This window comes from Caretta caretta, chromosome 3 (assembly GCF_965140235.1).
Source record: "Caretta caretta isolate rCarCar2 chromosome 3, rCarCar1.hap1, whole genome shotgun sequence".
Classification (NCBI taxonomy): Eukaryota; Metazoa; Chordata; order Testudines; family Cheloniidae; genus Caretta; species Caretta caretta.
This window is the reverse complement of record NC_134208.1, coordinates 27,025,926-27,042,052: the sequence shown is the minus strand read 5'-3', so window position 1 is coordinate 27,042,052 and position 16,127 is coordinate 27,025,926. Positions and strand designations below refer to the sequence as shown.

At 40.0% G+C, this 16,127-nt stretch overlaps 1 protein-coding gene across 1 annotated transcript in view; it reads right to left on the bottom strand.

The window, feature by feature from the left end:
• The window catches only part of NBAS (NBAS subunit of NRZ tethering complex), a 408,512-nt gene that overhangs the window by 218,375 nt on the left and 174,010 nt on the right, over positions 1-16,127 (bottom strand). The window contains exons 34-36 of the mRNA XM_048845538.2: positions 14,339-14,496; positions 10,625-10,726; positions 379-546 (exon numbers count right to left, since the gene is read on the bottom strand). Of these exons, the coding sequence (XP_048701495.2) occupies positions 379-546; positions 10,625-10,726; positions 14,339-14,496 (428 nt within the window). The remainder of the gene's footprint in view (positions 1-378; positions 547-10,624; positions 10,727-14,338; positions 14,497-16,127) is intronic.

Sequence of the window (16,127 nt, the reverse complement as noted above, 5' to 3'; positions counted from 1 at the left end):
TTAAATGAATAGGAAGGTAAAGAGATTTTCTAAATTGTAATAGAAAGTACGACACTATGCTTTAATGGTGCTTCAACTGCTTATAGCTCCCACCACAAACACCCTGACATTTTACTAGTATTGGCCTTTTGCTCTTCTTTGATGACATAGCTAACGCTAAAAAAGCCACAACAACAACAGTGTGTATTATTCATTTTGGAAAAGAAAGATTAACAAAATATAAGAAAACATTAAAAGTCATCCATGGCCCCTTGATGTCAATGTGACTGCCAGTGGTTCCAGAAGCAGGACTAGCAGATCCTTGTGAAAGAATATGGCCTATACGGTTATCCATTAGTGAAACCAAAGACAGTAGGAGAGATTTTAGTGACTTCTTACATGTAATGGCCGAAGATAAGTTAATGACCTCTTCCACCATTGTCCATCACTGACTGCATGCAGCATGGCTTTTGTCGTTGTAGTTGTATTAGACAGAACTTCCATGGTTTTAGCGGTGGTCCAATACAAGAAGTCAGCAGACTGGCTAGAAGGAATGCTGATTTCTTCCTGTGGGTTTATGCAACACACAACAACAAATGTTAGAAATAGCCTCAGCATTATCACCACCATGAGTTAATAAGGCCAAATGCCCAGAACAAACACAAAATGGCATCAGGACATACTGATAAGAGTTTGGTTAATGAGTTATTTCAATTATCAGTCTCATTTAGCAGCAAGCTAACCACAAGCAGAGTTACAAACAATGTTGCAATTTTTTAATCCCATAGCTGATTTTTTGATTAGTAGAACATTCTTTTTCTCATTAAATTCTAATCTCATGATATTTTGGACACCAGCCATTTACATTTTTGAAGGTTATGGAAGTGTTTATTTGCTCAACTAGTCCCACTGTTCTGTTAATACACTGAAGTTTATCAAAAAGGGGAGGTTGGGCATATGAATCATATATTCATAGAAGATTAAGGTTGGAAGAGACCTCAGGAGGCCATCTAGTCCAACCCCCTGCTCAAAGCAGGACCAACACCAACTAAATTATCCCAGCCAGGGCTTTGTCAAGACAGGCCTTAAAAACCTCTAAGGATGGAGATTCCACCACCTCGCTAGGCAACCCATTCCAGTATTTCACCACCCTCCTAGTGAAATAGTTTTTCCTACTATCCAACCTAGAGCTCCTCCACTGCAACTTGAGACCACTGCTTCTTGTTCTGTCATCTGCCACAACTGAGAACAGCTGAGCTCCATCCTCTTTGGAACTCCCCTTCAGGTAGCTGAAAGCTGCTATCATATCCCCCCTCACTCTTCTCTTCTGCAGACTAAACAAGCCTAGTTCCCTCAGCCTCTCCTCATAAGTCATGTGCCCCAGCCCCCTGATCATTTCCGTTGCCCTCCACTGGACTCTCTCCAATTTGTCCACATCCTTTTGGGGGCGGGGGGCACAAAACTGGACACAATACTCCAGATGTGGCCTCACCAGTGACAGACAGAGGGAAATAATCACTTCCCTCAATCTGCTGGCAATGCTCCTACTAATGCAGCCCAATATGCTATTAGCCTTCTTGGCAACAAGGGCACACTGCTGACTCATATCCAGCTTCTCATCCACTGTAATCCCCAGGTCCTTTTCTGCAGAACTGCTGCTTAGCCAGTCAGTCCCCAGCCTGTAGCGATGCATGGGATTCTTCAGTCCTAAGTGCAGGACTTTGCACTTGTCCTTCTTGAACCTCATCCAATGTTTTTTGGCCCAATACTCCAATTTGTCTAGGTCACTCTGGACCCTATCCCTACCCTCCAGCGTATCTACCTCTCCCCCCACTGTTATCCGCGAACTTGGTGAGGGTGCAATCTATCCCATCGTCCAGATCATTAATAAAGATATTGAACAAAACTGGCCCCAGGACCGACCTCTAGGCATTCCACTTGATACCAGCTGCCAACTTCTTCAACATCTTATGAACAATCTTAACATAGAAACCCAGGATTGTGTGGATTTCCAAAGAGCACAACTAAGCCATCCAAATTCTCAGAAGGGGACTGTTGTCTTTACACCCTTCGCTGGTGAAAAACTTTAATCTTTCATCTCAGAGCTATCCAAAATAGGGTTCTCTCCAGCTCCTCCATTTGATATTGTTGGTCTGTATTACCTGCACTGATGTGAGAATACTGGCAGCTGTATGTATGTTCATGGATTCTGAAATTCTGGTGCTTTGTGAGACATTAACCAAATATAGTCATTCTCACAAGCTGCAAACAGATCTTGTGAGATTTCTGCCTATTCTGATTTCCCACCCTTCCCACACATACGCATGTTTTGGCAGACACCTGGATCCAAACTCAATAATGGCTGGTTCAGGTCTGGTTTTTCAAAATTTAGGGTCTGCGTTTCGCAAATTTGGGTTACTGGATCAGGCCTACCTGAAATAAAGGGTTTAAATTAATATTTGATACATCTGCAGTGATTCATGTGTCACTAACTGTTACACTACCAAGAGGTCTGTGCCTGTTCTTTCCATGTTTTATACAGCTTACATATTAAAACATAAAACAGATTTCACTATGCTGTAAATTATGTAATTATATTCCACTGACGATAATCACACAAATGTACAGTAGGGTAATATTTACAATACACTTATATACATACATATTGTTGATGTTTTAATAGCCAGTAAGTTACAATGGTTAGTTTCCCAAAACAATATACTGAATTTAAACCTATGAAAAGAAAATCACTTTTCTACAGTTATGCTACCAGTTTTCAGTTCAACAACTTGAGACAGAATTTTACACACTAAACAGGGTGGCCAAAATGACTTAGGTGAAATCTTGCCTCACTGATTTTTTTTTTTTTAATGTACAAAAACAAGGAAGACATTTATCACCAAATCTATCATTGTCATTAAAAAGGCATCAACAACTGTCTGCCTGCAACAAAACCTGTAAATGTGAGCACTCCCTGATTATTAATAGTAATAAGATGATCTAAAGAGAGGACCTCCTGCCAGCCTTTGAACAATCAATTGGAAATTTCAATTCCCACTTGACCAGATGAAAGGGACTGCATGCTGAGCGAAATATGCCAGAATCTTTACTCTTCCTGAAAAATAAATGGCAACAGGATTTATTTAGATTCTGTTTAAATAAAAATAGTACCTCCTGATACTTATTTTGAAAGTTTTAAAAAAATAACAAAAAATTAGTTTCTTCTTTTGTAAGGCATTATACTATTTTCAAGAGAATGTGTCATGAAACCTGACCATTTAATGCAAGTATCTAGGAAAATAAGAGCAAGAAATTACTTCTCAACTAAATTTCAACTAAATACTTTTTTTAAAACTGTGTGAAAATATATGGGCCATCAGAAAGTGAAAGTTTTAAAACAACAAAAATAAAGACTGTGCCCTAGAAAAATAATCCTGGCCCAATTCAGAAGACAATGCTTATTCAGCTAAGGCCTTAAGCATGTGCCTAAATCCACACTGAATTCATATGTTTAAGTGATTGGCTGAACAGGAATGGACATAAGCATGTTCTTAAACGTTTTCCTGAACTGGGGCACTTATGAGGGTAATTATTGAAGATACCAGAAGCATAGTCTAGCATTCTGAGCAGATTATTGGGAGACCTTAGTTTAAATTCCTAGTTTGCCCTAGTGCCTTTGGTAAGTCATATTTTAATATATATTTTAGAGAAAATAATTTTGAAACTGATACTTTGAATTTATAGACAGCTTTACATCCCAGGGTATCAAACTACTCACTGTTTTAAAAATAATTTACCATTTAACAAACTTAAATATATAGCTACCAATAGCAGTCAAAGCAAACTGTTAGGTTTCAGAGTACAGCCGTGTTAGTCTGTATTCGCAAAAAGAAAAGGAGTACTTGTGGCACCTTAGAGACTAACAAATTTATTTGAGCATAAGCTTTTGTGAGCTACAGCTCACTTCATCGGATGCATTCAGTGGAAAATACAGTGGGGAGATTTATACACATAAAGAACATGAAACAATGGGTGTTACCATACACACTGTAATGAAAGTGATCACTTAAAATGAGTTATTACCAGCAGGAGAGCGGTGGGGAAGGGGAAAACCTTTTGTAGTGATAATCAAGGTGGGCCATTTCCAGAAGTTGACAAGAACGTCTGAGGAACAGTGGGCGGTGGGGAATAAACATGGGAAAATAGTTTTACTTTGTGTAATGACCCTTCTAATCCCAGTATTTATTCAAGCCTAAGTTAATTGTATCCAATTTGCACATTAATTCCAATTCAGCAGTCTCTCGTTGGAGTCTGTTTTTGAAGTTTTTTTGTTGAAGAATTGCAATTTTTAGGTCTGTAATCGAGTGACCACAGAGATCGAAGTGTTCTCCGACTGGTTTTTGAATGTTATAATTATTGACGTCTGATTTGGGACCATTTATTCTTTTACGTAGACACTGTCCAGTCTGACCAATGTACATGGCAGAGGGGCATTGCTGGCAAATATCACATTGGTAGATGTGTAGGTGAACGAGCCTCTGATAGTGTGGCTGATGTGATTAGGCCCTATGATGGTGTCCCCTGAATAGATATGTGGACACAGTTAGCAATGGGCTTTGTTGCAAGGATAGGTTCCTGGGTTAGTGGTTCTGTTGTGTGGGGTGTGGTTGCTGGTGAGTATTTGCTTCAGGTTGCGGGGCTGTCTGTAAGCAAGGACTGGCCTGTCTCCCAATATCTGTGAGAGCGATGGGTCGTCCTTCAGAATAATTTGTAGATCCTTGATGATGCGTTGGAGAGGTTTTAGTTGGGGGGATCAAGGTGATGGCTAGTGGCATTCTGTTATTTTCTTTGTTGGGCCTGTCCTGTAGTAGATGACTTCTGGGTACTCTTCTGGCTCTGTCAATCTGTTTCTTCACTTCAGCAGGTGGGTACTGTAGTTGTAAGTATGTAGAAGCCCTCTACACCAACATTCCACACAAAGATGGAATACAAGCCATCAGGAACAGTATCCCCGATAATGTCACGGCAAACCTGGTGGCTGAACTTTGTGACTTTGTCCTCGCCCATAACTATTTCAGATTTGGGGACAACGTATTCCTTCAAATCAGCGGCACTGCTATGGGTACCCACATGGCCCCACAGTATGCCAACATTTTTATGGCTGACTTAGAACAACGCTTCCTCAGCTCTCGTCCCCTAACGCCCCTACTCTACTTGCGCTATATTGATGACATCATCATCATCTGGACCCATGGAAAAGAAGCCATTGAGGAATTCCACCATGATTTCAACAATTTCCATCCCACCATCAACCTCAGCCTGGACCAGTCCACACAAGAGATCCACTTCCTGGACACTACTGTGCTAATAAGCGATGGTCACATAAACACCACCCTATACCGGAAACCTATTGACCGCTATTCCTACATGCCTCCAGCTTTCACCTAGACCACACCACACGATCCATTGTCTAGCCAACCTCTATGATACAACCGTATTTGCTCCAACCCCTCAGACTTACAGTGTGTATGGTAACACCCATTGTTTCATGTTCTGTATGTATATAAATCTCCCCACTGTATTTTCCACTGAATGCATCTGATGAAGTGAGCTGTAGCTCACGAAAGCTTATGCTCAAATAAATTTGTTAGTCTCTAAGGTGCCACAAGTACTCCGTTTCTTAAAGCAAACTGTGTGGATTTGAATTTTATAGGAGGGGAAAAAAACCTTTCCCTAGCAATTTTTAATGACCAAAATGACCCAGTCAGATTTCAGATACCTCCACGGTGCCCCCAATCCTCCCCCGGAACAATACACTTCACTAAATCCAGGACAAAGCTTGTGAGACCCAGAGATAAAACATTCCAGGTCAACGTAGTTTGGCTGCGGAATATTTTAAATTGTAGCTTCATCTGTTTTGTCCTTAGCTTAGTTAGTTGTGTTGTTCCATTTGGAATCAAAGTCTAATCATTTTAGAACATACTGCAGGATCCACTTTTTTTGTTCAAATAAACCTCTCTGTAACAGGAAGAATTTTTATCCCTAAACAGGTACCCCAACAGAACTTCCTATTAGAGCCCTCTATAACATCCACTATGAATTTTGGAACAAATATTGAGTTAACCAGTGCTGCACTTTGAAAGCATGGACATGTGTGCTACAGAAAACCCAGAGATGGATTAGATAAAGACCCAATCTGTAGGATGTTGAGCACGTGCTATAGAACGTGACCGTGGTTAGTATGACACAGATTTGCCCTTAGATTATAAGCTCTTTGAGTCAGGAACACGTTTTATTTACCTAATGAGCACATATATAGCAATACACAATAATTCTCCATGGAACGTCTCAGTTCACACTTAGCCCTTGGAGTTTTCTGCAAAAAAAAATAACCCTAGATGGATGAGAGAGTTGTTTTATTTAAGAAATGTTTATTATCCTAACCAAACAATTTGTATAGCGTACCAACTGGTGAAAGATGAAGTGTCTGCCTTCCAGAATTTATAGACCAGAGGAATGTGCACCCACCTTCACTCATGATTCCTCCAACCATGAACCCCAGGCCTATACATAAGTACCTAACCAAGCTCAGCCTGGTCTCACAAAAAGAACAGAGAGAAACCTACCCCACCCCACTGTAGCCAATATCACAGTTGTTAGGGCACTAACCACTTTTTGAAATTCCTGTTCTGCCTTACTTGCAGAAGGGACTTGAACTTGGGTCTTCCATATCCCAGGTAAGTGCTCTAGCCACCAAACTATTGGACATGGGAACACACAGTGCCCCCACACACACACTCAGCCAGCCAAATTCCCGATCTGGTCATCTCCATGGGTTAGGTGTGCTCTGAGCATCCTATTGCTTTGGGCCCCGAAGGTGAACAGGCAGGGGCACAGCTAGTTTGAGAATTCCACTGGGGCTTAGGCATCGAGCAGCTTAGTGCTAACGGGACTCAGGCAATTTTTCACATGCTGACTGGCAGAAATTTATGCACCAAGGGAATTTAGGTACCTATACAGTTAGTCAGCAGCTGAGTGGGGGTTTTGAGGATATTAGTGGTACCTAAATGTTGGTCTTAGGTGCAAAAAGTGGCAATTAGGCACCTAACTCCCTTTGTGGATCTAGCCTGTAGTGTCTCAGGCCTAGCGCCCACTTGTTCCCAGCCAATCAGCAGTGATGAAACAACATGTCTGATTATAAGCTCAGAACTAGCAAGTAGACACATTAAAAAAAACATCTCTCTCTCACAGGTTCTGCGATATACAACGATATACAATGATATACATTAATTCTTCCAAAAAATGCTGGGCATACTTCTACACGGATCTTACACAGCACACATTCCTGTAACTTTTTAATCAGCTAAAAAATACTGGTGTTCAGATCCCAGAATTTACGATATTTCTCTTAGAAGTTACTTACAACAGACATTTGCTAAGTCATGTGATTCAGAACTAGATTCTCCAATGGACTGAACTCTGAATCTGCATAGGTATAAGTGAGGTGAGAATTTGCCCTTCATTGCCTTAACTAGTGACATTAACACAAAGTAAGCATTTCCATGTACAGAAAAATTGTAATTCTGTCTTCCACCTATATCACTGAGAATGTAGGCTATCACTGCTCAGGCCCTACATATACAAATTCTTCATTAAATATGTTCAATTAGATGAGCCTTTCATTAAACATAATGCATACATTTGTAACTCACTTGAAAGGTATTTGATGCTCAGTAAAAGGATAAGTACAATGCATGTCACAAACTAATAAGTGTGGTTTTTAATATGAGACTTCAGGTGTAGCAAATTTTTCAAATCTAAATTGATTTTCAGGTTAAAGCATAGGCTAAGTTGCATAACTAACTCTAGCAAAAGAGAATACTAAACTGCAGCTAGTAGAAACTGAGTTCTTTAAAGAGAATTTATACAAAAAGCAGATATGTAATTTTTACAGAAGGATGTTTGCAAATTATGCATCCTCTGCAATTTATCAATAACACCTTGTTTCCAAGGACACCACCAATATTCTTTAAACTGCAAGCTTCTCTTGTGCTAAAGTGCTACTGCACAGCAATTACATTTTCACATTACTTAAATATATATAAAATCATTATCTTTACAGCAGATGTAATGCAGGTTTTAAGTATTAAGCCGATTAAGTATAAAGTCAGCCCTCATTTATGAGGCATAATTTATTGTGGTTATTATTTCTCCTGTTAAAACATAACAGCATCATGTGGCTAAGCACTATACTTTAATCTAATAATGTTATCTATAATATTCTGAAATATTCTTCATGGATCAAGGTCCTAATTTGCACATGGAGATTTTTTTCTTTGAGCACCACTAGATTAGTCATTGAGGTAATTACAGCATACAACAAGAGTGCAAAGGGGAAAAGGAGCTTAATAAGCAAGAAGTAATCATTACGGAGGAATTCCTTTCCCTTTCTGAACATAGCTCTTCAAAGAATTACATGAGCTGAAGACTGACTAGGCCAATTAGGTGATCTAGTCCAGCTCATGCCAGTGAAGGATTGTTCCCTACAGTATTTATTTTAATGCTTTGTATAGTCCTATTTTAAAATGTCTAAACATTGGGGTTTGCAGACGAGCCAAATGGTTATGTTCCCACCTATGTCATCCCAGCACACCCTAGACCTCCTCATTTCAATTCACTGTGGGAGGATAAAAAGTTAAAATTAGCAAAACAAGTGAAAAATCTTTTATTGGAGCCCTAGAGCGCGTGAAACATGATGTGATGAAGGAGCTATGCCCATCTAGTACTAGTTTTATCAGCTTTATCCATATAATATTAGTTAAAACAAATAGTATTAGCTAATATTAGGGTTGCCAACTTTCAAATTGCAGAAAACCGAACACCCTTACCCCGCCCCTATCCTGCCCTTTCTTCAAGGCCCCACCCCTAATCACTTCATCCCCTCCCTGAGTCACTCACTCTCCCCCACCATCACTCATTTTCACTGGGCTGGGACAGGGGGTTGAGGTGAAGGAGGGGATGAGGGCTCCAGCTGGCGGTGTGGGCTCTGGGGTGAGGCCAGAAATGAGGGGTTTGGAGTTTGGGAGGGATGAAGGCTCCGATGTGGGGCCAAGGATGAGGGGTTTGGAGTGCAGAACAGAGCTCCGAGTTGGCGCTTACCTCAGGCAGCTCCCGGAAGAATGTCCCCCCTCCGGCTCCTATGCAGAGGTGCGGCCAGGGGGCTCCACATGCTGCCTCATCCGCAGACATCGCCCCCGCAGCTCCCATTGACCATGGTTCCCAGGCAATGGGAGCTGCGGAGCCAGCACTTGGGGCAGGGGCAGCACATGGAGCCCCTTGGCTGCCCCTATGCCTAGGAGCCAACCGGACTTTTAGCAACCTGGTCAGCAGTGCTGACCGGAGCCACCAGGGTCCCTTTTCATTCTAGGCATTCCAGTTGAAAACCAGACACCTGGCAACCCTATCTAATATGCTTTAGCAATCAATGGTAACCCCCACACACATGATCTCCCCAACAAATACATAGTTGATACATACCCACATACATGTGATCTCTGAAATCAATTGGATTTTGCCTGAATAAGCCTTAGACTGTAGAATCTGAACTATAGACTTTTCTCTTTACTTTTTTTTAAAATAAGACTATTACCAATATACTATAAGAAACAGAAAAGGTACGAGGAAATAAATGAAATCCAAGTTAGCAAAAACCTGTTCCTTCAAAAGAAGGAGATTAATCAAACTTCTAACTCTCAGCTCACAATTATGAGGCATTTTTGTTCAGATGCAGGTATTGAATATTTGCACCAAAAGTACTTACAGTTTAGAAATCTTCAGTTATCCAATTAGAAAAAAAATAATGTCACGTTATTTAGGTGACAAACTACACCAATGAATCAAACAGTCAAAACTAACAGATTACAAAAAAACAAATAAGCTAAAACATAGCAGATTCTCTGTCACTAGAAGTCTTTAAATGAAGATCAAGTTTGTGTTTCTGAAAGATATATACTACATCAATCAGAAGTTATGGGCTTAATACACGAATGGCTTGGTGAAATTCTACAGCCTACATTAAGCATGAGGTCAGAGCAGATGATCATAATGGTGCCTTCAAGCCTCAAAAAAAAAAAAAAGAACAGCTATGAAAGTATGTACATACAAAGTGTTTGAGCAACTGTGAATTTGTAAAAGATAAAATGCCCATATGTGAATAATATGCTAAATTAAAATGTTATTCAGTTTATTTACCAATGTTGATCTATGCCATCCTGCAAGGCTATCACCAACATTAATAATTATTCCTTTATTTTAGATTAGGTTTTTGTCTTGTCTTCCACTTCTCCTGCCTTTGTATTTATTTATGCTCTCAATTATTTTGTTTACAGTGCTAAGACCCCACTGGACAAGGATGTTCAAGACCACATTTGGAGTATATATTAGCAAGAAAACTTCATTAAAAAACCATCTATTGGTTTGTTTCCTTAGGTTATTTGATAGTGCTACGCACAAAGCCTAAAGCAGAGAAATATCTCAAGTTCGCTACGCTGTGCTAGGTGAAATCTTTTAAATCTGTTTCTCCTTATGATACAGAATAAAACAGAATGCAATGGTGGTCATTTTACAGTCTCACTTGAAAACTTACCTGAGGAGTCTCCTTAGCGATCAGCGAAGAAGGTACTGAGATATTTATATTCTCCCCTCCTTCTGAAGGGCGTAACTGGTAATTCACTGCTTGATAAAGAATCTGAAAAGAAGGGGTATACATTATTTCTGCTATCATTCAAACTAATAATACACAATTATTCAAACTACCTAGTGTCATGAGAAAGCAAGAATCTCAGGTGGTAAAACTTCTAGGAGAATAAAAAAAATAATCATGGCATCGTGCTGAACCACTGATATAAATGTCTACAAAAAACTACCTTCTCTCAGTACTGTATACGCATTTTCCATGAAGTACTGTTGTTGCTCCTGTTTTTTTCAAGAAAGTAACTACATGAAAATGGCATCTTCTTACTCAACAGATCTACCTCATATATTCACTGGCAGATCTCCTCTTATATTCACTGTGTTGACAGAAGTTAAGTTTTTACTGCTTTTCACTCTTGGTAATGTAGAGCCACTGCAATAATGGGAGAGTGAATAGGAGCATTTTCTGGTTTGTATATTATCTAAAAATGGTTTGAAATAAGTTCCAATGCCAGGTGGATAGCACTGTTTTACTTATAAACTAAATATTCAGGCCCCAATCCTGCAAATACTTATACCTATGCTTCTCTTTACTTCTGTGGCAAGTCCCATTAATCAATGGGGCCACCGATAGTAATGAAGTTAAGAAAGCGTGTAAGTGGGTTGCCTTAGTATGGAAGTTACTGACAAACTTTCCTCCACATTCACCCATCATTTGCAGTATTTCTATTAGTTGCTGATCCCCTTTACCCTGATCCTTCGTTCTGCACCCTTCAGCTGCACACACTCTCCCTCTACCCATCATGCTTCTACCCTTTCTTTTACCTACTCTTCTCTTACTGCAACAATCACTTCCACTCCCCAATTTCAATCATGTGCTGCCACCCTCCAAAACACTTAAAAATACGTTCTTGTAATATAAATAAGACATACACAGACAATTTTGAGAAAGAAAAATGAGATGTGCTTGTAATCAGCCAAACCACATTACTTTTGTGTTGTACCTGGGTTTTTTTGTTTTTTTTTCCTATTTTTTAGCTTCTTAGCTCTTAAGAGAAAATACAATGCCTTCCTGTGTGATTGTACTGTACCAACACAATTATGAGTGGGACTTTGGAGCCCAATATGAATTCCTATTAATAAATTACTGTATTTAATTAATTTAGATTACAATAATAAAATGACACTTATCAAAGGCTCTCTGAACCTTAACACAATTAATAAATAAAATAATAATAATAATAATAATAATTTTTTAAAAATCCAGCAGCATAGAAATTATCAAACAGAAACTCTTCCAGCCAATCAGCCACCTACAAAAAACCTTCTTTCCATCCTTTCACCATTTTGGGAAGCATACCCACAACCCTCTCCAATAACCCTATCCAACCCCTATTTTTGCACTGTTCCTGGAAGGGTACCAATTTTGGATTATTTCAGACTACAGAGGGAAACAAATTCCAAAGTCTCTAAGCCCTCACAGAAAATGTCCTGCTGGCTTCCCCTCTGGTTTTATAACAAGGGAGATCAAGCTTAAGCCCTTCTGCTGACTGCAAGGCAGTATGGAATGGGGAGAGATGAATAAATGAAACCCATACAACATAATTTATACAGAGTTACTTTTCAGAGTACAAATTCGATTTCCCCTAATGCACCCTCTATGTAACAATTCAGAAAAACTTTGTACACATGGGCAAAACTAGGGTCAACCTCAATGGAAACGCGACTTTTTGACTCACTCAACCACTGCACCACAGCATTTATGCTAATCTTCTCAAATATATATAATGAGATATCTGATTGTTACAGATTTTACATGCATAATGAATTTGATATTTAGGGCCCTGATCCTGATGAGATAATAGCAAGATCAGGACTTAAGTCCTCATTATAAATAATTAAAACCTTTATGGATGAAATCATGGCCTCACTGAAGTCAATGGGAATTTTGTCATTTATTTCAATTTCACCCTATGTTTGGCAGAATCTGCAGAAAACACTGGAACAGGCAGTGAACATTTAAAGAGACTGTGTACAGATGAGGCTGTGTACAATGCACAAAATCCTGATAAAAGCAGAAGAACTGATAGAAAAGAATTAAGCATTTGTACATCCCAATCAAATGGATTACAGAATTGGAACAGAGTATTCTGTCAACAATATGCCAGACTGCTGCATTTTAGAAACCTCTGAGGCTATAGAATCATAGAATATCAGGGTTGGAAGGGACCTCAGGAGGTCATCTAGTCCAACCCCCTGCTCAAAAGCAGGACCCATCCCCAATTAAATCATCCCAGCCAAGGCTTTGTCAAGCCTGACCTTAAAAACTTCTAAGGAAGGAGATTCCACCACCTCCCTAGGCAACGCATTCCAGTGTTTCACCACCCTCCTAGTGAAAAAGTTTTTCCTAATATCCAATCTAAACCTCCCCCACTGCAACTTGAGACCATTACTCCTTGTCCTGTCCTCTTCCACCACTGAGAATAGTCTAGAACCATCCTCTCTGGAACTACCTCTCAGGTAGTTGAAAGCAGCTATCAAATCCCCCCTCATTCTTCTCTTCTGCAGACTAAACAATCCCAGTTCCCTCAGCCTCTCCTCATAACTCATGTGTTCCAGTCCCCTAATCATTTTTGTTGCCCTTCGCTGGACTCTCTCCAATTTATCCATATCCTTCTTGTAGTGTGGGGCCCAAAACTGGACACAGTACTCCAGATGAGGCCTCACTAATGTCAAATAGAGGGTGACGATCACGTCCCTCGATCTGCTCGCTATGCCCCTACTTATACATCCCAAAATGCCATTGGCCTTCTTGGCAACAAGGACACACTGCTGACTCATATCCAGCTTCTCATCCACTGTCACCCCTAGGTCCTTTTCCGCAGAACTGCTGCCTAGCCATTCGGTCCCTAGTCTGTAGCTGTGCATTGGGTTCTTCCGTCCTAAGTGCAGGACCCTGCACTTATCCTTATTGAACCTCATCAGATTTCTTTTGGCCCAATCCTCCGATTTGTCTAGGTCCCTCTGTATCCTATCCCTGCCCTCCAACGTATCTACCACTCCTCCCAGTTTAGTATCATCCGCAAATTTGCTGAGAGTGCAATCCACACCATCCTCCAGATCATTTATGAAGATATTGAACAAAAACGGCCCCAGGACCGACCCCTGGGGCACTCCACTTGACACCGGCTGCCAACCAGACATGGAGCCATTGATCACTACCCGTTGAGCCCGACTATCTAGCCAACTTTCTACCCACCTTATAGTGCATTCATCCAGCCCATACTTCTTTAACTTGCTGACAAGAATACTGTGGGAGACCGTGTCAAAAGCTTTGCTAAAGTCAAGATACAATACATCCACTGCTTTCCCTTCATCCAGAGAACCAGTAATCTCATCATAGAAGGCGATATAGCACCCATCCAGTACTAGTTATAACAGAAAAGGAACTGCATTCTTATTTGATATAGTTATCTATTGATTATAGAAAATGTATTATAAATGCAATATTTAACTGTTCAGACATAAAATGTAAGGTAGAAAAATACGGAAAATTGATGACACATTGTCGGAAGCTTGGGGGAAAAAACACAAAATAGTTACCTCTTATTTCAGAAAATAAGTATGCACGGTTTATGTAGGAAAATTTTACAGAAAAGGATCCTACCTGAGTCTGCAAAGAACTGTTTGCTGCCAGCAGTGACTCTATGGCACCTGGAGGGCAATGTGTCAGAGCAAAAGCCATGAGCTCCTGCCGAATACCCAAGTCTTGGTAGCCTTCTGATTGCCCTAATTGGCTGCATACCTCCCAACTTTTAGAATAGCCTGCAAAGGTAACAAAAAGTTTGCCAAGCAAAGTCACATAAAATCAATAATTTAATTGCGGGGGGGGAGGGTGAGAAAAGAAATAAACTTTTTCCAATGGCCAAAGGTTACATCATCATCAATAAATCAGATAAGAGTATAGCTTCTCTTGTTAAATTCTCAACATTTCATGAGAGGAGGGGGGGTGGGGGAAGAGAGAGAGACACTTAGCAGTAAGCAAAAAATCCTGGAATTCAGCTACCTAACATTATATATACTCTAGGTACCAATATGGTGCATAGTCATGTGTGTGTGTCCATACATATGTATTTGTGCTTAGTGACACCATGTTAAGAAAAATCAGATCAGACTGCTTCAGAATAAACTGAACATTTTTAGAATAGACCTGCTGATGTAAAAGATCAGTGTTGTCTTTTAAAATAAAATAATTTAACTCTTCTGTGTTAGGGCCATGGGGAAATAGAGGGGAAAAGCACAGGAGCAGATTATCTTCTGTTATTCAATGCCCCGATCTCCACTTATACCTTCCCCCACCCATAAACCATATTAGACTTGCAAGAATTAAAATAGGATTGGGCAGACAAAGAGAAATGTGAAGCCCCATCATTTTTACTAGCTATCCTCTGGATGGATGGGATGTGGGCGGTAGAACCAGAAGAGGAACCACACTTCTCCAAAGCGCACACAATCACTTCCAGTGGCTGAGAGTCTAGTGGCCTCAGATCATATGGGAAACACAGAACATTGTTTAAATGTTTGCAAATATGTACAAACAGCACATATAACTGGGATCCACTTTTTGCATTGTAGGAGAGATTATGGGGACATGTCAACCTCCCCCATCACCAAACACACACTTAACTGATTTTAAGTAAAGTTCACAACTATGAATCCTGAGCAGAGGGAAGCACTAGCCTCCAGCCTGGAGTTCAGCACCTAACTCCACTAAATTAAGGGCGGAGGTTGGCTCCCTGTTAGGGTGCTGGCTTCTGTGAATCCTTTTTTTAAGAGGTTAACTCTACCCACACATTGTAGAAGGAGCCTGGGTGCCTAACTTGGGGGGTGAATTCCACAAGACAGCCAGATGCCTAAAAGTTAGGTGTTGCAACGCTGAGCATTGCAACACTTAAGTTCCCCTTATGAATATAGTCCCTAACATTCTCAGAGTAATACAACAGGACCCCTGAGCAACTGTATAACTAATAACTACATTCCTCACTATTTAATTACTTCTACAAGTCAACCAATCACTTGATATGATAAATTGGTCTTTCATTACACCGTGAAGTTTCTAAATTGATTTAACTTTTTTAGGTTGAAACCAGATCTTAGCACAGCTTCATAAAGTAATGTGCTCATGTTTTGACGGAGAATTTACATAGAAAAGGATTAAAGAATGAATGGGTCCAGAAGGTCTTCACAAAATGGAAATTAATGCATTTACCACTAGGATCTATAGGGGTCTTTGGACTTTAATAGTATTTCAATGAATATTCATTAATGAACAAGTTTTCAACTTTATCACACATGGGGATTCATATGAGATAAATGAAAAAAAATTCTTCTCTCCTCCCTCCACACGAACAATTTGGAAATAAACCACTGTGGAAACAATTAAAACTAAATCCCTG